General features: G+C 34.8%; 3 protein-coding genes across 9 annotated transcripts; 1 reads left to right on the forward strand and 2 right to left on the reverse strand.

Moving 5' to 3' along the window:
* Positions 1 to 268: 268 nt before the first annotated feature.
* On the reverse strand, positions 269 to 6,605 carry LOC142523340 (sugar transporter ERD6-like 7). 3 transcript variants are annotated; one of them, XM_075627105.1, is made up of 19 exons: positions 6,463 to 6,605; positions 6,018 to 6,254; positions 5,873 to 5,935; positions 5,616 to 5,705; positions 5,470 to 5,529; positions 5,284 to 5,349; positions 5,134 to 5,199; positions 4,985 to 5,060; positions 4,846 to 4,910; positions 4,672 to 4,764; positions 4,512 to 4,592; positions 4,267 to 4,351; positions 4,138 to 4,181; positions 3,974 to 4,036; positions 3,814 to 3,873; positions 3,669 to 3,722; positions 3,506 to 3,565; positions 3,297 to 3,411; positions 269 to 513 (listed from the first exon to the last, which is right to left on the reverse strand). In XM_075627105.1, the coding sequence occupies exons 2-19, from the start codon at positions 6,213 to 6,215 to the stop codon at positions 395 to 397; spliced, it is 1,458 nt and encodes a 485-aa protein (XP_075483220.1). In that variant the 5' UTR covers positions 6,216 to 6,254; positions 6,463 to 6,605; the 3' UTR covers positions 269 to 394. The 3 variants fall into 3 exon arrangements, with proteins under 3 accessions (XP_075483220.1, XP_075483230.1, XP_075483237.1); XM_075627115.1 differs by having other exon boundaries at positions 6,369 to 6,468; XM_075627122.1 differs by lacking the exon at positions 6,463 to 6,605 and adding an exon at positions 6,400 to 6,417.
* Positions 6,606 to 9,021: 2,416 nt separating this feature from the next.
* On the reverse strand, positions 9,022 to 14,528 carry LOC142523358 (sugar transporter ERD6-like 7). Of its 4 annotated transcripts, none has more exons than XM_075627155.1 (19): positions 14,231 to 14,324; positions 13,863 to 14,089; positions 13,717 to 13,779; positions 13,499 to 13,588; positions 13,343 to 13,402; positions 13,136 to 13,201; positions 12,995 to 13,060; positions 12,847 to 12,922; positions 12,702 to 12,766; positions 12,528 to 12,620; positions 12,364 to 12,444; positions 12,128 to 12,212; positions 12,004 to 12,047; positions 11,832 to 11,894; positions 11,675 to 11,734; positions 11,530 to 11,583; positions 11,376 to 11,435; positions 11,162 to 11,276; positions 9,022 to 9,085 (listed from the first exon to the last, which is right to left on the reverse strand). In XM_075627155.1, exons 2-19 carry the CDS (start codon positions 14,046 to 14,048, stop codon positions 9,060 to 9,062), a joined length of 1,353 nt encoding a protein of 450 aa, XP_075483270.1. In that variant the 5' UTR covers positions 14,049 to 14,089; positions 14,231 to 14,324; the 3' UTR covers positions 9,022 to 9,059. The 4 variants fall into 4 exon arrangements, with proteins under 4 accessions (XP_075483270.1, XP_075483263.1, XP_075483256.1 ...); XM_075627148.1 differs by lacking the exon at positions 9,022 to 9,085 and adding an exon at positions 10,442 to 10,695 and having other exon boundaries at positions 13,717 to 13,775; positions 13,859 to 14,089; XM_075627141.1 differs by lacking the exons at positions 9,022 to 9,085; positions 14,231 to 14,324 and adding exons at positions 10,443 to 10,695; positions 14,378 to 14,528.
* Positions 14,529 to 16,531: 2,003 nt separating this feature from the next.
* On the forward strand, positions 16,532 to 19,838 carry LOC142523305 (receptor-like cytosolic serine/threonine-protein kinase RBK2). Of its 2 annotated transcripts, XM_075627056.1 has the most exons (8): positions 16,568 to 16,851; positions 17,215 to 17,592; positions 17,807 to 18,058; positions 18,164 to 18,318; positions 18,419 to 18,498; positions 18,588 to 18,723; positions 19,240 to 19,389; positions 19,484 to 19,838. In XM_075627056.1, exons 2-8 carry the CDS (start codon positions 17,217 to 17,219, stop codon positions 19,652 to 19,654), a joined length of 1,320 nt encoding a protein of 439 aa, XP_075483171.1. In that variant the 5' UTR covers positions 16,568 to 16,851; positions 17,215 to 17,216; the 3' UTR covers positions 19,655 to 19,838. The 2 variants fall into 2 exon arrangements, with proteins under 2 accessions (XP_075483176.1, XP_075483171.1); XM_075627061.1 differs by lacking the exon at positions 19,240 to 19,389 and having other exon boundaries at positions 16,532 to 17,592.
* Positions 19,839 to 20,845: the final 1,007 nt, after the last annotated feature.

The raw sequence follows: 20,845 nt of genomic DNA on the forward strand, positions 1-20,845 counted from the left end.
ATTTAAAGTAATGAAATATATAATCTGTTATGTTTTTTGAAAACATGATATTCAAATCGAGAAAAATTAATTGGTCAAAATAAATAAATGCACCAAATAAAATAAATAAATAAAGGGAAAATTTGCAAAATAACTTCGATCAACTATTTATTTAAGAAAATGACCTCCTCAGTATTCCAAATTTAATCTTAAATTTTACGCTCAATGCTTATGTAATTAATGCAATCAATAAATAATTTTTGGACAAACGAATAAAATCATATTACAGTGAAAAAACTCTGTCCTTTTATTTTCGCTTATAGACTAGATATAGATTATTCATTCTACAGTTGTACAGTGAATTCAATGAATCATCCTTGAGTTTTGAAAACAAACAATCTGTTGGAAGAGATTCTCATGAAGAATTAATTGCTGCCTGAATTTGTTCCAAAGTTCTGCCTTTGGTTTCAGGGACAACCTTAACCACAAAGATAATGGCAAGCGCGTTGATTGCAGCATACAGCGTGAAAGTTCCTGCAAATAATGCAAGGGATATGGTCTAGCTAATTATTGAAAAAAGTGTAGGTACTGAAATTTAGTCCATTAATCGTAAATTTTGTGAGAAAAAGACACGTAATATGTAGGTATTTAAAACTTAATATCATAATCGAGTAGCTTGATTAGAGTGAGAGAATAACACTCCAGCTCAAGTTGAGATTTGACCGAGTCACTAAAAAGTCTACTTATGAGCGACTCAACCCACTTGCATCCCTCTAACGAGTTAAACTGATAATCATAGAACTATGTTACGGTTGCTGTCAGATTATGTGGATAATATATTATTAGAATGAATCTTTTATTATAGTAGATAAATCATGCAGATTATGTTAGTTATATTGTGAATTTTCTATCCTAGTTTTGTAGGGATCTTATTACTAGATTTAGAAGATTATGCTCTTATTTATATGTACCATTGTAATGAGTTGTAAAATAATAATAAATTCTATTCTTTCTACTCTTTGTTTTGGTATATAGCGAAGTTCATTCATCTCCAGCAAAATGTCCGATAGTACTGTAATCAGCCCTAGATCTGATGCTGCCACTGTCGAACATACTCAGCAACATGGGAATTACAAAATCTTCATTCTGGTCATAGATTGCATGGAAAAAATTACTTGAAATGGTCCCAACTTGTCAAGACCTTTCCGAAAGGTCGAGGACGGCTGGATCATTTAACAAGTGCTGGACCTTCGGAGAAAGATCCCAAATTTGCATCTTGGGATGAACAAGATTCCATGGTAATGTCATGGTTATGGAATTCGATGTTGCCAGAGATTAGCGATATGTGCATGTTCCTTGGATCAGCCAAAGAAATGGGCAGGAGATCAAGGACATGAACTTGCCAATCGCATTAAGAAAAGGAATTAGAACATGTACTAAACATCCCTTACATAATTTTATGACCTATCAGAACATGTCCCACATCCATAAAACCTTGTTGACCAATCTTCACAATATATCCATTCCAAGAAATCTATGAGAGGCATTAAGAGACAAGAAGTGGGAAGATGCCATGAAAATAGAAATGGAAGCGCTTGAAAGAAACAAAATGTGGGAACTGGTTAGATTGCCACACGATGTTAAACCGGTTGGTTGTCGATGGGTATTCACTATCAAATATAAATCAGATGGGACAGTTGAACGTTATAAGGCAAGGCTAATTGCAAAAAGATACACCCAAACATATGGACTTGACTATTGGGAAACCTTTGCACCTGTTGCAAAGATGAACACAGTACCGATCCTTCTGTCATTAGCGGCAAATTTTGGATGGAATTTGTTCCAATTTGATGTTAAGAATATATTTCTTCATGATGATCTTGCCGAAAAAGTGTATATGGATATCCCACCAGGTTTTGAATCTAAAAAAAGGATGGTGTGTAGGCTGAAAAAGGCACTTTATGGCCTCAAACAATCACCATGTGCTTGGTTTGGAAGACTCGGTAAAGCAATGACTAGCTTGGGATACGGACAAAGCCAAGGGGATCATTCTTTGTTTGTGAAGCACTCGGCTTGAGGGGGAGTGACTATTATGATGGTGTATGTCGATGATATGATAGTATCCGGGAATGATATAGCAGGAATACATGACCTGAAGCAGCGTCTACTCAAAGATTTTGATATCAAAGAACTTGGGAAGTTAAAATACTTTCTAGGAATTGAAGTGGCTCACTCACGGCATGGGATATTCATTCCCCAACAAAAATATGTGCTGGATTTGTTGAAAAACTCAGTAAAGATGGGATGCAAGCCGGCGGACAACCCTATTGAAGTCAATCACAGACTATGTGAAGCACCAAATGACCCAGTGGTAGATAGAGGTTCTTATCAGAGGCTGGTTGGGAGGTTACTGTATTTAACTCACACTAGACCAGACATTTCGTATGTTGCAAGTGTTGTTAGCAGATATATGCAAAATCCGAAGGAAAAACACCTCAAGGCAGTCCTTAGGATCTTACATTATCTTAAAGGTAGTCCAGGAAAAGGCATATTATTCACAAAAGGGGATGTTATGACTCTTGAAGCCTATACAGACGCCGACTATGCGGGCTCCTTGGATGATCGAAGGTCCACTTCTGGCTATTGTACATTCTTGGGGGCAAACCTAGTGACGTGGAGAAGTAAAAAGCAAAACGTGGTTGCAAGATCAAGCGCAGAATCAGAATTTCGAGCTATGGCTTTGGGAATACGTGAATTACTATGGTTGCAGATATTTCTTGATGACCTGAGAATTAAGTGGAAGACACCCATGAAGTAATATTGTGACAATAAATCAGCGATTAGTATAGCTCACAATCCGGTGCAACATGACCGTACGAAACACGTTGAAGTCAATAGACACTTCATCGAAGAGAAATTGGAAAGTGGATTAATACGCACTTCATTTGTCTCTTCCAAGGATCAGTTGGCAGATATATTCACAAAGGCGTTATCCAGTAGTTTGTTCACAAATATTGTTAGCAAGCTTGGAATGGGCGATATTCATTCACTAGCTTGAGGGGGAGTGTCAGATTCTGTAAATAATATATTATTAGAATTAATTTTTTATTTAGTAGATAAATCATGCAGATTATGTTAGTTATATTGTGAATATTATATCCCAGTTTTGTAGGGATCTTATTACTAGATTTAGAAGATTATGCTCTTATTCATATGTACCATTGTAATCAGTTGTAAAATAATAATAAATTTTATTCTTTCTGCTCTTTGTTTGTTGCAAACTTTATGGTTAACTTCATTAGAAAGTAAATGCTTACCGTAGGAGCTCCAGCTCATGAGAAAATTAAAAGTGAAAGAACAAACCCATGCACCAAACCAGTTCACTAGTGTTGCAAGGCTTCCAGCAACTCCTTTAATGTTTATTGGGAAAATCTGTAGTAATCATAATTCTTAGTCTGATCTGTAGATAAATGTCATCACACTACATATGTTCACACAGAGCAAGTAGGTAAAGTTGTTTTCATACCTCAGACATCACCACCCATGGAACTGCTCCCATCCCCACCGAAAATGCCCCTATGTATACCTAATCGGCAGAATATAGACTCTTAGATAATGAGCTGTTTACATTTATGTATTTGTCTTCTATGTAGGTAGATAATATATCATATGAAAATTTAAGAACTTACCAATATGCCGGTTACTGCCAGAGCTGGAGCTGCATCAAGTGCAAGTCCATGCTCCTGGTCCAGAGTACGAGTCATTTTAATCAGATTGTTTTTAATGGAAATGAAAAGAAAGCGATTAAAAGGTACAAAAGATGAATATTAATACCTTCAGAAAGAATGAACTCCCAGTCAGCAGACACCCTAGTACCAGTCCTGTCCCAGAAATCTGCAGGGAAAAAAGCGCATCCTGCTTACATTTTGAATATTGCTAAGTGTAATCATAGTGTTATGTCTCTGGTAGCAGCTATTGTTGTATAAATGGTTACCACAATAAGTGGTTTTCTTCCTGCTCTGTCGATTAAAATGGCACCAAGTGCAGTGATTATGACCTGACAGAAGATTTCGTATGCATTTGAACAAAATCCACATAATTAGTTTCTTAACGAAGTAGCTTTGCATCTCCAAGAACTAGCAGCGCGGATCTAGATACCTGAAGAATGGCATAGGTTATAGTTCCCACGTCGGCCGGAAACCCTGTGATATTACACATGATAGTGAGGTATAATCTTTAAGCTGGTCGCCAGGTTTGTAAAAATGCTTCCACAACGCAGGAACTTACCTGAGGACTCAAAGATACTGCTGGTATAGAAACAGATTCCATTGATTCCACCAAATTGTTGACAGACCATCAGTCCCACTCCTATCTGTGTGACAATATATAGCTTATACTCGTTTGTTAAGCGTTAAAAATACCAACCTATAAACTATTTTTTTTTGGAGAGAAACTTTAACGTGCTATAAATATAGAACTTAATGCAAAGTAAGGTCACACGAGTACTAAAATAAGAAGAAGAAGCATTTTACCGTGACTGAACGCAGATACCGTTTTTGAAACAAATCGAACAGTTTAGCTTTAGGAAGCTTTTCCAAAGTGTCTATATAGTCCTGGCAAGAAAATACACTTAGCTTACATAATTCTTTGAGATGTTAATATTCATGTTACAAGTTTTAAATGTGAATGTACTTGAATTTCAGCTGCCTCCTTAGTTATGTCAGCATTCTTGCCTCGAAGCCTTCGTAATGAAGCTTCAAACTCCTTTTGATTTCCTAGTTTTGCCTACTAACTTTAACCAGTAAGTTTCTAAAAATATTTCTACATTAAAATGGATGACAATTATTCGTGCATTGTGTTTCTTACCAGCCATCTCGGGGACTCCGGGATGATAAAGAGCCCAAAAAGCAGAACAGCACAAGGGATTATCCCTGCAGGATGAGATATTAATAGCTGATAATTTTGGTTTCTTGTTACCATATCGAGATTTTGTTTCATAACAAACCTGTTAAAGCTAGCGCCCTCCAAGTAAGTATCGTCCCAATGATGAAAGATACAGAGACTCCAGCACAAATCATGAGCTACAGAGTTATCTGGCTTTTCAATATTGACAATCATTTTTCTGTTGAAAATGGATTAAATTTCTGTATCTACCTGGTTTAATGTTGTCAACGCTCCTCGTAACTCTTTAGGTGCTATTTCAGCTATGAATACGGGTACCTTGGACCAAATTGAAAACCATTGAACAAATATCTCTACTAGAATCATATAAGTACAGTTTTGTATCAAAGGACATCGATATACCACATAAGAAAAGACTCCCATTCCATATCCAGTTGCAAATCTTCCAATGTCCAGTAGTATAACCCCCTGTGCAATTTGGTTTAATTTAAGGCTCATTAGTAGAAGACACTGTAAAAGAGTCGCTCCACAAATACGCTAAAACATCTCCTCTGAATCTTCTCTTGATGGTAATACAGTCAAGTATACCTGAGCAAAGTAAATGGAAAGCCACCCTGCTGTACAGAATCCGCTTGATAACATCATTGTCTGCCACAATGTCACAAGCAAAAACTCGGATCAATATGAATCAGTTGGGTGTTCTGATAATGTTTTATACATTTCACCAAACTTACCCTTTTGCGACCTATGTAATCTGCTATTTTACCGCTAGTGATTGCACCGATCATTGCCCCAAAAGTCAGTATGGATCCAAATAATGAGTACTGCAAAGAGACAAAACCGGCTTAAAAATCAAAATTTGAAGCATTTGCATTGATCATAGGTAGTAGAGAACTCCGGTATCCAATTATCCATCCCTACGAACAATTTAGAGAATATTGAACAGGAAATAAAATCAATGAGATTGGATTCGCTGTATTTCTAAACCAACCTCTACTAAGGATAAGTTTACATCTTCTCTGATGGCAAACTGTGTAGGCGATGAATACCCTGCCTGGAAAGCACAAAACCATTGGATCAAACAAATCGAAACGAGATTCTTAGATAATAAGGTTTCCAGAGAACTCTTTACATACGCACGATCCGAATGCAAATGAGCCGCAAATAGCAACAAAAGTGGTGAGATAAACCATGAATCTGTCTTCCCCAATGCTTCCTTTCGTGGGCTGCTCTTCATCACCATTGTTAAATCTCTTCTCTTGTGAAATAAGTGGAACCCTTATCTCTTCCTGCGCTAAGTTTTCGCCGTTCTGTATTTCTTGATCATCGGCCATCTCTACCTGCTGTTATTTCACTTCCCAAAGTTGATGAATCTAGCATAAGATGGAAAAGCTGGTCAAATTACGATATGCAAACATATGCATGAAAATTCTAGGAAAAGATGCCGAATCAAGAAATTGTTGTTTTAAGAAATGAATCAGCGTGACAATATATGCGTGTAGAAGCTAAAATTTTCACTTTCTGACTCAAATGTTCTCTCTTTCTGGATGCAGTTTACTGGATTTCATTGTATAATCTTACCTATTTTCAAAGAATTTGGTTTCTCCTCAAGATGGGAATGAGACGAACTTAAATTTGGTGGTCCTCTTTTCAAATAATTAATTTTGAAGAAGTTTGTTCCGTTTCAACAACTTCCAAGTGTATAAACCACTAAATAATGAATGTGCAAGAACAAGAAGCCAAAACTATCTTTGAAAGCTCATCATTACAGGAAAAAGGTCCTGTCTATGTTACGTGTGTTGTTACACCCATACCATTTAATATAAAATGTTCATATAATCAATTTCAATATGCTTCATATTTTTATTTTAAATTCAGTTAATCATGGAGCAAATGATCAATAAGTATTCTTCTTAATAGTTAAATACGTGTTCAATCTCTATCATATCATTTCTTTTTCTGCATTTTTTGACCAACTAAAAAAAATGTTTCTGCAATTTTTGGGTCCACGTGTTCTTTTTTGAATGAAATTCAGTACAAAACATTGAAAATTTAAAACAAATATATGATAATTTTAAACTACATATATTAGATCCGACACTAATATATGATTTTTGAGTACCGAAAAATATATACCAAAATTTGAAATTAATGATGTGTCTTTTTCGGATGAAAATTCAGGACAAAATGTTGAAATTATGACATTAATATATGATATTTGAATACTAATTGTTCCAAATCTGACAATAATATACGGTTTTTGAGTACCCAAAAATGTATAATAAATTTTGGAATTAATGACATTTTTTCGGATGAAAATTGATACAAAACATTAAGTATGTGGTACTATTATTTAATATTTTAGTATAAACTCTTTTATATCAGATACTAATATATGATATTTGATGACACAAACAAGTATAATAAGTATTTATATTAATATAGTGGTTTCAATTTTATACTCAAAATTTTATATTTATATCAGTTCTAAATCAATTTGTTCTACAATATCATTTATATGTTCCATATTTTCAATGTTTAGTACCGAATTTCTTCGAAAAATAATTGTAGACCCAAAGAATACAAAAATATTTTTGTGTGAATCAAGAACTACAAATAAGTGTCGATATGTTAGAAATTAAACACGCATTTAACTAAATTATCGAGAATTTAAAAGCAAATAAACGTTGATCATTCCAAATAAAATAGAGAGAAAGTACAATTACAATGTAAGTAAAGTACATTATAGGTGGGCCCATTTTTCAAACTTTTCACATGGGTGCATGATCGAAGAGTTAGTTTCCAAAAATCTAATATAATTGTTCTCTTAGTTTAGACCAAGATTCCTTTTTCTATTTTTTTTTTTGGAAATAGTACAGACCAAGATTCGCATGCAAGCAAGCTGGCAATCTCATGCACCAATCAGCAATAGCCACTATTTTTAAATGAAACTTGTTTGAAATTTTGATCATACATTTTCAAACAACTACAATTTCTTATGTCTGAATTACACACATACTCTCTCGTCTATGTTTAAAATCCATCTATTGGAATTCAAACACACAGAATGATAGAATGTGAACTCAATGCCTATGTAAAAAGAAAAAATTATATATGTAAATACTGCAATGATACAAGAATAAGACGTGTTCAAGTGGGATTGTGAATTTTTGAGAAGAAAAAATAAATATGTGAGATCATATTTATGTTATTCTGTAGTTTTTGGCTCATATAATTCTTTGAGATGTCACTACTCATGTTACAAGTTTTAGATATGTCTGTTGCACTTGAATTTCAGCAGCCTCCTCAGATATGTCGACGTTCTTGCCTCGAAGTCTTCCAATTTCCAGCAGCATAGCCTCCTGTACGTGCAACTTGGTTCAAGGCTCGCTAGTAGATAGGATACAAAGAGTCGCTCCGAAAATACATTAAATTGCCGCCTCTGAATCCTGAATATATCCTAAATATAGCCAAGAATACCTGAGCAAAGTAAATGGCCAAGCCACCCTACTGTACAGAATCCGCTTGACAACACCATTGTCTGACAAAATTTCACAAGGAAAAACTCTTATCAATATGAATACATAGTGTATCCTAAAAAATAGTGTTCTACCCCATTTCATTAAAATTACCCATTTGCGACCTATGTAATCTGTGATTTTTCCGCAAGTGATTGCACCGATCATTCCTCCATCCAGACATTGAGTACGATGGCCACCTGGGTCGGTGACGAATACCCTGTCTGAAAACCACAACGCCATTGCTTCAAACAAAATCCAGACAAGGTTTTTAGATGATAATATCACCCGAGAACTCGTTACATACGCACGATCATGAGAATGGAAAGGAACCGCAAGCTGCGACATAAATGGTGACATAAACCATGAATCTATCCTCCCTAATGCTTCCTTTAGTGGGCTGCTCTTCAACACCATTGTTAAGCTTTTGTTCTTGTGAAATCAGTTGAATCCTCAACTCTTCTTGCACTAGGACCGAGCGCTTGCCACTTTACCAAAAACTATAACTGGTGTTAATTGTGCAACTCAAATCTTTTAAACCGCACAGCAGCTCAAGCACCACGGTTCGATCGCTTTATCAAGCAGGGACAATTATTGCACCCAACAAACTTTCGCCATTTTGTACTTCATGATCATCATCAGCCATCTTATCTTCTGGTACTATTCACTTCCCAAAGTTGATGAATCTAGCATAAGATAGAAAAAAGGAAATATATCCTGATCAATCCCAAGATGCAAACATAAGCATGAGAACTTGAGGAAAAGATGCCAAATCAAGAAATAATCGTCCAAGTAAATAAATCAACGACACTAACATCACTTTCTTGTATCACTTCACCTGAAGTGGAATGCATGTGTATCATATGCTATTACTTATTCTTTTCAAATTAATGACTTTGAATTCTCACTCCAATTCCAAAAGTATATGAACGACGAATGCACAAGGACAAGAAACCAAAAATGTCTTTGAAATTAAATTCATATAGTAGAGTGCATGATTGGTGGGCCGTTTTACAAATATTTTAGAAGAGTGTACTTTGACTTTACTTGGTTCCCAAAAATCCACTTGTATCACACCTAAAATGATTGCCTAAATTGCCGATAACTCGTATCCCACCAGACACCGGCTTGAGACGAAATTTCAAGACTCAATTGTTCAACTCAAAATAATTTATTATTATTTTTTATAAATCGTAATATCCAATAAATTTGATCTAACTCGTTCGTTATTTGTATTACTAACCCACATGCAAATTATAATAAAGGCCAAGAAAGCAAGAAAGCGGACACTCTCACCAGATCAGCCATTTCTAGATGAAAGTTAATTGTAAATTTTAATATTTATATAACGTGAATCATTTCTTTATTTTAAATTTTAAGAATTCAAATTAACACTCATAAAATGTGAATTTAATTTATATGTAGATTCAGGCAAGACCTGAGTGTTGTACACTACTGATCGCCATCAACATATTACCTATAGTATTTATGGTGAGTTCACTTGTTGATTTTTCTGTTTTTCTCTTTTTTAGCGAATGGCCAAGAAGGCAAACATTTTGTTTATCAAAGGAAAATAAAGGGAGGGGGGACAAATTATATATTGCATGAAAAAAAGTAGCTCATTCTGTACGCGAACCACTGTAGGCAAGCCTAGTCGATCAAGACTAACAAGGGTACCTGTGATGAAACGCGAGAGGAGGATTCTCTCATGTACCTTTGCTTCGAATCTCGTCAAAGGTTGATCCTTGTTCGTTTTAGTTCTGAGTTGAATTTGAAAAATTTATTTGATCAATCGTTTTGTGTGCAAGTATCCATATGTATTTGTTGGTTTTATTTAGAACAGGAGGTTTCCAGGATGTCCTTTGTACAGACCAAGATTCTTACGTAAGAAACTGGTACCAGATCAGCAGGTCTCACCATTTTTTAAACGAAATTTATTTGAAATTTCGAGTCTACATTTTTTAAAAAACTATAAATTAGTTAGCTCTTCAAGTTACTGTAAATTAAAAATATATTACTTATTCATTCATCCAATTTTCTTGCAACTGTTATTTAAAAGAAAAGATGATTATTAAAAAATAATATAATATTTTCTATTAAATTTATGATATTAACATATTAAAGCTAAACATTTTGCATCTCCTCAGAAAGCCAAGTATTTGCCAAAAGCAAAGTCAGATTGAAGAATCAATTGCTGCCTGAATCTGTTCCAGTGTTCTGCCACTGGTTTCAGGGACAACCTTAATCACAAACACGATGGCAAGTGCATTGATTGCAGCATACAGAGTAAAAGTTCCTGCAGATCACAAGGTACATTCACAACAAGCATGAGGTGATACTTTTCTCTGGCTAGAGCAACGGATGTGGTCGACCTAACGAGTTTCGACCAGTCGAGCTACTCCAGCTTGGATTTAGCAAGTTTGACACTCACAAGCATCAGTCGAGCTCGACTTCAAATTTTGACAATACTTGGAAATACTGAATTTTACTACATTGTTCATCACATTTTGTTAAAAGAAACATGTCATGTGTAGATATTAAAAACTTAATATCACACTCAATCTCGAGTAGCTTGTCTAAAGTGTGAGAAAATAATACTCAAGCTCAAGTTGAGTTTCCAATGAGTCACTTGAAATCTACTCACGGAGCGACTCAATCCACTTGTATTCCTAATTAGTGAAACAGATGATAATGAACTACGCTGAGGCTGGGATGTCAAATTTTGCTTTCGACACCGCAAATTTTAGAAACTAGTTGCTTACCATAAGAGCTCCAGCTCATGAGGAAATTAAAGGTCAAAGTACAAACCCATGCACCAGACCAGTTCACTAGTGCTGCAAGGCTTCCGGCTACTCCTTTAATGTTTACAGGGAATATCTGTAGTAATCATAATTTTTAGTCTGAACTGTAGACGAATGCCATCGGAGAATACACAGTTCACGTAGAGAAAGCATGTAAAGTTTTTTTCTATCATACCTCAGACATCACCAACCATGGAATCACTCCCATCCCTATCGAAAACGCCCCTGCATATAACTAATGGGCAGAATATAGACTCTTAGACTCTCCGATTAGGTATTTGTCTTCAATATTTGTAGATAGTATATCATTCGAAATCATCAGAACTTACCAGCATGCCGATTACTGCCAGAGCAGGAGCTGCACCAAGTGCAAGTCCATGCTCCTGGTCCAGAGCATAAGGCTTCTTAATCAGATTGTTTTCATAGAAATGAAACAAAAACAGACTAAAAGAGGCCGAAAAGATGAATAATAACCTTCAAAAAGAATGAACTCCCAGTTAGTAGGCACCCTAGGACCTGTCCTGCTCCAGAAACCTGCACGGGGCAAACGCATCTTGTTTAAATCTTGAATAGTGTGGAGCGTAAACAGTGGTCCGTAGCTGATGAGTAGCCACTGGTATATAAATGGTACCACGAGAAGCGGTTTTCTTCCTGCCCTGTCGATTAAAATGCCACCGAGTGTAGTGGTTATGACCTGACAGAAGATTTTTTATGCAATCAAACAGGATCCACAGAATTAGTTCCCTTTTTAAAAATGAAAAAGCTTTTTCATCTCCAAGAATTCACAGTGTGGATCTAGATACCTGAAGAATGGCATAGCTTATAGTTCCCACGTTGGCTGGAAACCCTGTGATGTTACACGAGAGAGATCAAATCTTTAATCTGATCCTTGAGTTGTAATGACGCTTACGAAAAACATGAACTTACCCGAAGACTGAAAGATACTGCTGACATAGAAACAAATTCCGCTGGTTCCTCCAAGTTGTTGAAAGACCATTAGTCCCACTCCTATCTGTGTGAAAGTTTATAGCTTATGATCGTTTATTAAGCTTTGAAAACGAATCTATAGACCAATTTTGTTAGAGAAAGAAATGGAAATAAATATACAGAAGTTAATGCATACTAAGGTCACACGAATACTGACATAAGAATGAGCATTTTACCTTGACTGAACCCAGATATCGTTTTCGAAACAAATCGAACAGATTAGCTTTAGGAAGCTTTCCCAAGGTTTCTATGTATTCCTGGCAAGACAGTTCATTTTAACTTACTTTACTCTTTGAGATGTTACTACTACTCTTGTTACAAGTTTTAAAATTGAACTTACTTGAATTTCAGCTGCCTCCTCAGATATATCAGCATTCTTGCCTCGAAGTCTTCGCAACGAAGCTTCAAACTCCTTTTCATTTCCTTGTTTTGCCTAGCAACTTCAACTATAAAGCTTCTGACAATCTTTCCACGTTGAAATGGATAACATTTATTAGCGCATTGTGTTTCTTACCAACCATCTCGGGGACTCCGGGATGATAAAGAGTCCAAAAATCAGAAGAGCACAAGGGATTATTCCTGCAGCACGATCATACACGGTATCAATAGCTGATAATCTTGGTTACTTGTCCTACACATAGTTTTGTTTCATAAAATACCTGTTAAAGCTAGCGCTCTCCAAGTGAGCATCGTGCCTATGATGAAAGATACACATACTCCAGTACAAAGCACGACCTACAGGGTTATGAGGATTTTCAATATTGATAATCTTTCTCTGTTAAAATTGGATAAAATTCTGGTATCTACCCCGCAGAACATTGCCAACGTTCCTCGTAAATCCTTGGGCGCAATTTCAGCTATGAATACGGGTATCTGTTTACCAAAAATTAGATTGAAAACCACTGAACATCTCTATCACAACATATATAAATCAATCTATTAATTTACCACATAAGAGAAGACTCCCACTCCATATCCAGTTGCTAATCTTCCGATATCCAGTAGTATAGGCTCCTGTACGTACAACTTGGTTTAAGGCTCACTTACCAGTAAAAATTACGGTAAAAATAGTCCATCCAAAAATACATAAAATTGATGGTTAACATAACATGGACTGTTACAGGAATTGTTGTAGAGGAATATAGTCGAAAATACCTGAGCAGAGTAAATGGAAAGCCACCCTGCAATACAGATTCCGCTTGATAATATCATTGTCTGCCACAGTTTAACACCCGAGAACTCGGATCATCATACATGAATAAATAGGGTATCCTAAATACTAGTACTGTTTATCCACTTCACCAAGATTACCCGTTTGCGACCTATGTAATCTGCGATTTTACCGCAAGTAATTGCACCGATCATTCCTCCAAAAGTCAGTATGGATCCAAACATTGAATACTGCCAAGAAACAACACAGGCTTCAAAATCAAAATTTGTTGTTCAGAATTCCTGTACATGAACAACTTAGAGAATGATGAAAAAGGAATAAATTCAATGAGATTGGATTGTTTGTATTTCCAAACAACCTCTGCCAAGGATAAGTGCACATCTTCTCTGATAGCAAACTGTGTCGGTGACGAATACCCTAGCTGAAAAACACAAAGCCATTGCATCAGACAAAATCGAAACAAGGTCCTTAGATGATAAAGTCATCCGAGAACTCGTTACATACGCATGATCCGAACGCATAATAACCGCAAGCTACCACAAAAGTGGTGACATAAACCATGAATCTATCCTCCCTAGTGCCTCCTTCCGCGGACTCGTTATATCTCTCTTCTTGTGAAATAATTAGTCGAACCCTTATCTCTTCTTGCACTAAGCTTTCGCCTTTTCGTGTTTCTTGATGATCAGCCATCTTTACCTTCTGGTATTATTCCCCTCCCAAAGTTGATGAATCTAACATAAGACAGCAAAGGAAAATATTCTGATCAACTCCAACATGCAATATGCATGAAAACTTAAGGAAAAGAAGCAAAATCAAGAAATAGTTGTCTAATTAAATGAATCAACGAAGCTAGGATTGATATGGGAACGTACTTGCCGCAAAGTTTCAAGAATTAGCATAAAATGAAATCAAAGCCGATCTAGATTCTTTTATATGTAAAAAAATGTCTAAATATTTGACTTCCTAGTATCAAACAATTTGTTAGGATTTCACATCAACACTCGTGTACGCACTCTTACCTAATAGTATCAATGGATTTGGTGTCCACTTCTCAAATTAATGATTTTGAATTTTTTTCATTCCAATTCATTAACTTCAAGGTAAAATAAAAACCACACGTTTTGGTAGGAAAATCGATATTCAATATTATTGTATCATTTCATGGCTCAGATTTTATAATAATTCATAAAGTTAAAAATAATTATGTCATCGCAATCATTTATCGACCAAATATAACAAGGGTATGTCTCTTATGAGACGGTCTCACGAATCTTTATCTGTGAGACGGGTCAACACTACCGATATTCACAATAAAAAGTAATACTCTTAGCATAAAAAGTAATATTTTTTCATGGATGACCCAAATAAGAGATCCGTCTCACAAAATACGACTCGTGAGACTGTCTCACGCAAGTTTTTTCCATATAAGAATTCATAAACTTATAAATTATGCTTTTTAATAGGCCAACAAGCAACCTGAAAGTCTCACCAGATCAGGCATATCCAGATGAAAGTTATTTGTAAATTTTAATATTTAAATAACGTGAATCGTTTCTCTATTTTAGATTCTAAGAATCCAAACGCATATAAAATGTGAATTTGAATTTTAAGCCATTGAGTGTTTTACCAAGTTTAATTTTCTGTTTTTTAATTCTTCGCTTTTAATTAAAAAAAAAGTAAAGAAAAGAAAAAATCAAGAAGAATACAAAATAATTTTTTTTTTATTGTATGCTTTAATGCATGCCGCATATATACTTAATTAATTAATGCATATATTATGATTTTATATTATAATATTCTTTTATATATTAGCCATTTAGATCTTATTAGATTACATAAAAAACTAATATTTAATATATTATCTTTCTATGGGGGCCGGGCAAGCCTTCTTCTCTAGGAAGTTGATTATTATAGAAATTTTAAAATCGACCAATAAGTAGCAAATTTTATTAAAACTTGATCCAACTTTTTGGAATTTTGGGTTGATAGAAAAAATCCCTTAGAAAGAAGAAATTTTTAAAAAAATTCATATTTTTATGGCAAAGAATAATATATGAACTTTTTTTACTTGTTAATATATGAACCTTTTTTTTTTAATTTGACACACATATAATTTATTTAGCACACGACATGAAAACTTATACCTCAATTTACATCAAACAATGTAAAAAAATATCCACTAGAAGCAATTATGATGGCCAATTAACTCACAACAATTATTGATTATTTGCTTAAGCTTAACTTGCACGAAATCGTATGTTACTGATAACCAATATAACATTTTAGTGGGTATAAGGTCTATTAGCTGTCATCATATAACTTACATGATTTCAATGAAATCGTCTTATGGATATTTATCCGTGAAACGGATCAATCATATTCATATTTACGATAATAAATAATATTGTTAGCATAAAAAATAATAATTTTTCATGAGTGATCTAAATAGGAGATTCGTCGGTTGGTGCTCCATCTCACTAACTGTAATGAGACTTTTCATATATCTGACTATAATATTTCATCTCACTAGCTATTTGTGCTTCCTACCAACATACTTTTTTCCCATGTAATAATACCATTATTATAAATAGAAAAAACAAAAAAATAACAAAATTTGAAACTCGGCAATTAACTTTGAAAATTTCTGTTACGATAATATCTTTTAACTTTGTCATATCAATTTTTTTCTTTTAAAAATACCATTTCTCAGTTAATACCATTCTTATTTAAAGAAAACAAACTTAATTAAAAAAAATTAGAAGTCAAACATTAATTCAGAATTTAAAAAATTAATCTAATCAAATAAAAAAATTCTTTATATATAGTTATCTTTATATTAAAATTTAATTTATGTTCACGTAGTTCCCCAACTTCTCATAAAAACATCATTTTTACGAGAAACAAAATATAGCAAAATTGAAAATCAATCATTAATTTTGAATTAAAATTTAGTTTAATATTATTTATATATTTATATTTACTTATTATTGCATATAAATCTAAAAAAAATTATATTTTGAAAATTAATTAAAATGCACGAAAATTTAACGGGGGTGTAACATGGGAGTGCGTAAATTATATGAGTAGCCGAGCCAAACGTCCACACAAGCGTCGGCGTCCACCTCTGCATAACCCGCCGCCGCCGCCCATGCATGCATCTTCTCATTGTTATCTTATTATAACTAGATTTCCATTTATGTCTTTTTTTTTTCCAAAATCAAAATCAAATTTACGGGTGTTTGGTAGGGATGGAGTAAATCCAAGATCCTTGTCTTTGAAGATAACTTTACGTAATTATTGCCACTTTCATTCCTTCATGCACACATCGATGTGTGCAGCTGAAGGCAAAAATACTCCATTTGCTTAGCAAACGAGTTAAAATATCGTAAGCTTGGCTTGGGAAGACCACACAGAAGAAATCCTCTGTTTCAGTCTGCTTCAGGGTTTTTGTCAGAGGAAGAAGAAACTTAAAAGTTGTAGATTCTACTCTACGGTTCGTATACATTTCCACGAGTCCAAAATTGTTGCGCGAGAAGTATTTCTTGATGGGTTTTCGGATTTCTCCCTTACTGTGCAATAGTTCTTTGCGTGATTTGGGTCTTTGCAATATGTTTTTTGTTTAATCTGAGATTAATTTCTCGGTGGGATTTCTTGAAATTCATGTTTATTTCTGTAAAAGTTGGTCCCATTGTTTCTTTTTAGTATGATTGATTACATTGATAAAAAAGACAACTTTCTATTGCAAGAACAGCTTGTCCCTTTCCTTATAAACATGTAATTCTAATCTTTGAACTATATATGTTCATAATGATGAAATCTGTATTTATTTTCTTGGTGAAATTGGGAGTATGATCAGTAATGGAGACGAAGAAAGATAAACCAAAGGCCTGCTCCCCTGATACTGTGCTCGAAGACTTTCTAAGAAGGGCTGAATCTGAAACAGATTCCTCGAAAGCTACAAGCACTTCAGAATCAGAAGTTCAGATTGATCCGAAACTTGGTTCGAGATGGACCAAATTTTTTCAATCATTGAGAATTAAGTCCAAAGGGCAGTTAACCACATTTCATTCCCTCAAATCCCTGAATATATCTAGAAGATTCAGCAATAGTGCACAAGAGGAGGTTTTAGGGGCGACAAGTGTGGTATTAGGTCCTCACCTGAACTATTTCAAGCCTCAATGGAAGAGTTTTACCTTCTCAGAACTCCAGACAGCAACCTGCAATTTTTCACAAGGTTAGCTTTATGATACATCCCGGCTGGACCAAGGGTGCGTTTTTGCGAAATTGTGAGTTTTTCTACCAGCAAAATGCATCAAGTCGGTCATAGTTCGAATTCTTGCCCTTTGTCCTGCCCCTTGTGTCTATTCTGATCATATATCTTGATAAAAAAAATGGCCCACATTAGGAAATTTTGTAAATCACGAGTGTCTGTTTATGCATATGCATAGGATATTTGATCGGGAAAGGCGGTTATGCTGAAGTTTATCGAGGTTGTTTGCGAGGGGGGCAGCTTGTTGCGATCAAGCGTTTGATTAAAGGGCGGGCGGAGGAAAGAATCAATGATTTTCTAACAGAACTTGGCATAATGGCTCACATAAATCATCCGAACACCGCTAAATTGATGGGTTACTGCGTTGAAGGAGGGATGTACCTTGTTCTTGAGTTGTCTTCCCTTGGAAGCGTGGCTTCTATGCTTCACAGTTAGTTCACCTTATCCAGATTTTTATTTATTGTTCTGACACTTGTTTTAAGGCTTTGGATCTAGATTTTTATTTGTTTCTCCTCGTATTTTTGTGACAAAATAGATTGTAGAGAGAAGCTCGAGTCCGATATTCGGCACAAGATTGGGTTAGGTACAGCAAAAGGATTGCTGTATCTTCACGAAGGATGTCAAAGAAGGATCATTCATAGAGATATTAAGGCTGCAAATATATTGCTCACGGAGGACTTTGAACCTCAGGTATATCAATGAATGTTCCGTGTTGTTGGATAGTGAGAAAATTGGAAGTAAATTTATAAGGTGTTTAGTTGAATGTACCTCAACTATTGCTTCGGTTCAGATTTGTGATTTTGGGCTAGCGAAATGGCTCCCAGATCGATGGACTCACCTTGCTGTTTCAAATGTTGAAGGCACTTTCGGGTAAGTAGAATTAACATCCCTCGATCCTTTTCAACCCAATTTTTTAGAATGATCGGTACGTATTTGGTGCTAATCCATTGTTGCTGCAGGTATTTAGCACCTGAATTTCTAATGCATGGAATAGTAGATGAAAAAACTGATGTATTCGCCTTCGGGGTTCTGCTGTTGGAACTTATTTCTGGGCGTCGAGCCCTGGATTACTCTCAGCAAAGCCTTGTTATGTGGGTATGTCTATCTCATCTCCCCTTCACATGTAATCCTAAAAATTGCTCTGAGAAATTAGCTAAATGGTCGAGCAATTCGATTCTCAATATTCAAATATTGGCTTGAGTCAGGGGCGGAAGCAAGCCAAGGCCACAGGCAAGTAGTTTCCAAAGAGTTTCAGTTAAAACTTCGCTAGAGGGAACACCATCTTTACTAGAACTTGGGCTTTAATATATCAAGCTTTGATACTCACCGTGTCTCAAGCTCAAATAATATTTTAATTTTTCTAAATATCACCTGAACTGTTAGTTTTCACTTAATTTTATCTAGTTGATTTCAAATATGAGCTCGATTGATGATCGAGAAAATTGAGTTTGTCGTGCTCAAACTACCCTATCAAGCTTCAGTTTTGAGTGTTAAAAATTTTCCCGGAGTATAGTGCAACTAGAGCTCAGTCATGCTTGAGTGCATCATAGTTGGAGCAACATTGTTAGCACATATGCATCAAATCTTGTTTTGTTATTTCTTTTGTGTCAGGCTAAACCTCTATTAAAAAAGAACAGAATAAGAGAACTTGTAGATCCCTCACTTGGTGACAACTACAATCCCATACACTTAAATCTCATGATCCTGGCTGCTTCATTATGTGTCCAACAATCTCCGGTTAGACGCCCTCGAATGAGTCAGGCATGTATCATTTAATTAAACAAAAACCAACCCGTGTTAATGATGTTACACGAGGTAAGCGTTCTTGTATTGATTTTGGATTTGGTTAATCCAGATTCTGTTGCTTTTGAGAGGGAACTGTGGCAGCCTAGAGCTGATAAAAAATCATAAGAAGCTGTCGAGTTGGAAGAAGTACTACAAAGAGCTTTTTAGTGCAGAAGAATACAGCTTCAACAGAGGCTTCAAAGGTTTGAATCCGCACACACGCATGACCCTTGATACTTGAACGACATTGCATCATGTTGGTGCATAGGATTATTGTAGTTCGCCGCGTAATTTTTTAGAAATATATTTTCGGATTTGATTCATTGAAGTGACACTGAGGTCATAGTTAATCGATGTTGTTATATATTCAGTTTTGGACATATACCGAGTGAGATATACTTCTTCATGACTCCGGAATTTCCATTTTTAAATAATTAAATATTTATTATTTTATGTATGTAGCATTTCACCATGAAAACATAAATCAGAGGTCTAGTGATTTTTTTATTTTTTTTTTTTTTAATCATAGAGGTCTATTGATTTTGAAAATAAAATTTTGTGATTTTTAATTTTTTTAAGAACATATATTGGAATTAATTTTACGATACATGTCCCTTCCCCTAAACCGTTGCATAGCCAATGACTTTGCTGCAGCATAAAATTTAATAGCCTGAGACTGATCAACACGGTACAGTGAACTTAATTCACCCACTTAAATAATTATATATATTTATTACTTTTCCATTTGCTATATTTTTTTTTATTAATAATTAAACTCTCCCACGAAATTTGACCTAGAGACCTTCATATAGGTAGGAAATTATTTTTATGACAACGTTGGGAGGAGTGGGTAAATTTTTTTTTTTTTTTTTGTATGGGTTTAAACTTATTTTTTTTTTTTTACATTCGAACAATGATGTAAATAAATGTAAGAGATAGAACATAATTCTTGGCTCAATTTTCTCCGTTACTATGCTAAAATATTTTTCATGTCCTTTTTGAATTAGATCCAAGATTCCCAACTGTTTGCTTCTTTCAGCGATATTTAATGACATGTGGAGTTTCAATCGCTTAATTAATGTTTTCATATGTCATAATTCATATTCACTAAATAATAGTGCCCATGCTCTCATTGTATAGATCATAAAATTTGGGGATGTTCACATGTATTTAATTGTCCTAATTTTATTTTATTAATTAAGAAAAATATATCAAGTTGAATGAATAATAAGTATATTGTGAAATGATCTCATGAGTCTATATTTTTAACAAGACGACATCATTCATACCTAACATGAAAGGTAATATTTTTTAATCAAAAAATAATGTTTTTCATAAATTAAGTTGGATCATATATTTGTCTTATAAAAATAACTCGTCAGACTATCTCATTAAAATTTTGTATTTGAATGAAAACAACGATTTGATTTCT

Source organism: Primulina tabacum, chromosome 2 (genome assembly GCF_025594145.1).
Source record: "Primulina tabacum isolate GXHZ01 chromosome 2, ASM2559414v2, whole genome shotgun sequence".
Classification (NCBI taxonomy): Eukaryota; Viridiplantae; Streptophyta; class Magnoliopsida; order Lamiales; family Gesneriaceae; genus Primulina; species Primulina tabacum.

Excerpts from the sequence above, each read along its gene's own strand:
- LOC142523340 (XM_075627105.1), bottom strand. The coding sequence starts at position 6,215 with ATGGCCGATGATCAAGAAATACAGAACGGCGAAAACTTAGCGCAGGAA. Across the intron at positions 4,765-4,845 it reads CGGAGTCCCCGAGATGGCTG|GCAAAACTAGGAAATCAAAA; the intron begins GTAAGAAACACA and ends TAAAGTTAGTAG. Across the intron at positions 4,182-4,266 it reads CAGTATCTTTGAGTCCTCAG|GGTTTCCGGCCGACGTGGGA; the intron begins GTAAGTTCCTGC and ends GTAATATCACAG.
- LOC142523358 (XM_075627148.1), bottom strand. The coding sequence starts at position 14,048 with ATGGCTGATCATCAAGAAACACGAAAAGGCGAAAGCTTAGTGCAAGAA. Across the intron at positions 13,061-13,135 it reads TGGGAGTCTTCTCTTATGTG|ATACCCGTATTCATAGCTGA; the intron begins GTAAATTAATAG and ends TTTGGTAAACAG. Across the intron at positions 11,584-11,674 it reads GGAGTTCATTCTTTTTGAAG|GAGCATGGACTTGCACTTGG; the intron begins GTTATTATTCAT and ends GCTCTGGACCAG.
- LOC142523305 (XM_075627056.1), top strand. The coding sequence starts at position 17,217 with ATGGAGACGAAGAAAGATAAACCAAAGGCCTGCTCCCCTGATACTGTG. Across the intron at positions 18,319-18,418 it reads CGGAGGACTTTGAACCTCAG|ATTTGTGATTTTGGGCTAGC; the intron begins GTATATCAATGA and ends GCTTCGGTTCAG. Across the intron at positions 18,499-18,587 it reads AATGTTGAAGGCACTTTCGG|GTATTTAGCACCTGAATTTC; the intron begins GTAAGTAGAATT and ends TTGTTGCTGCAG.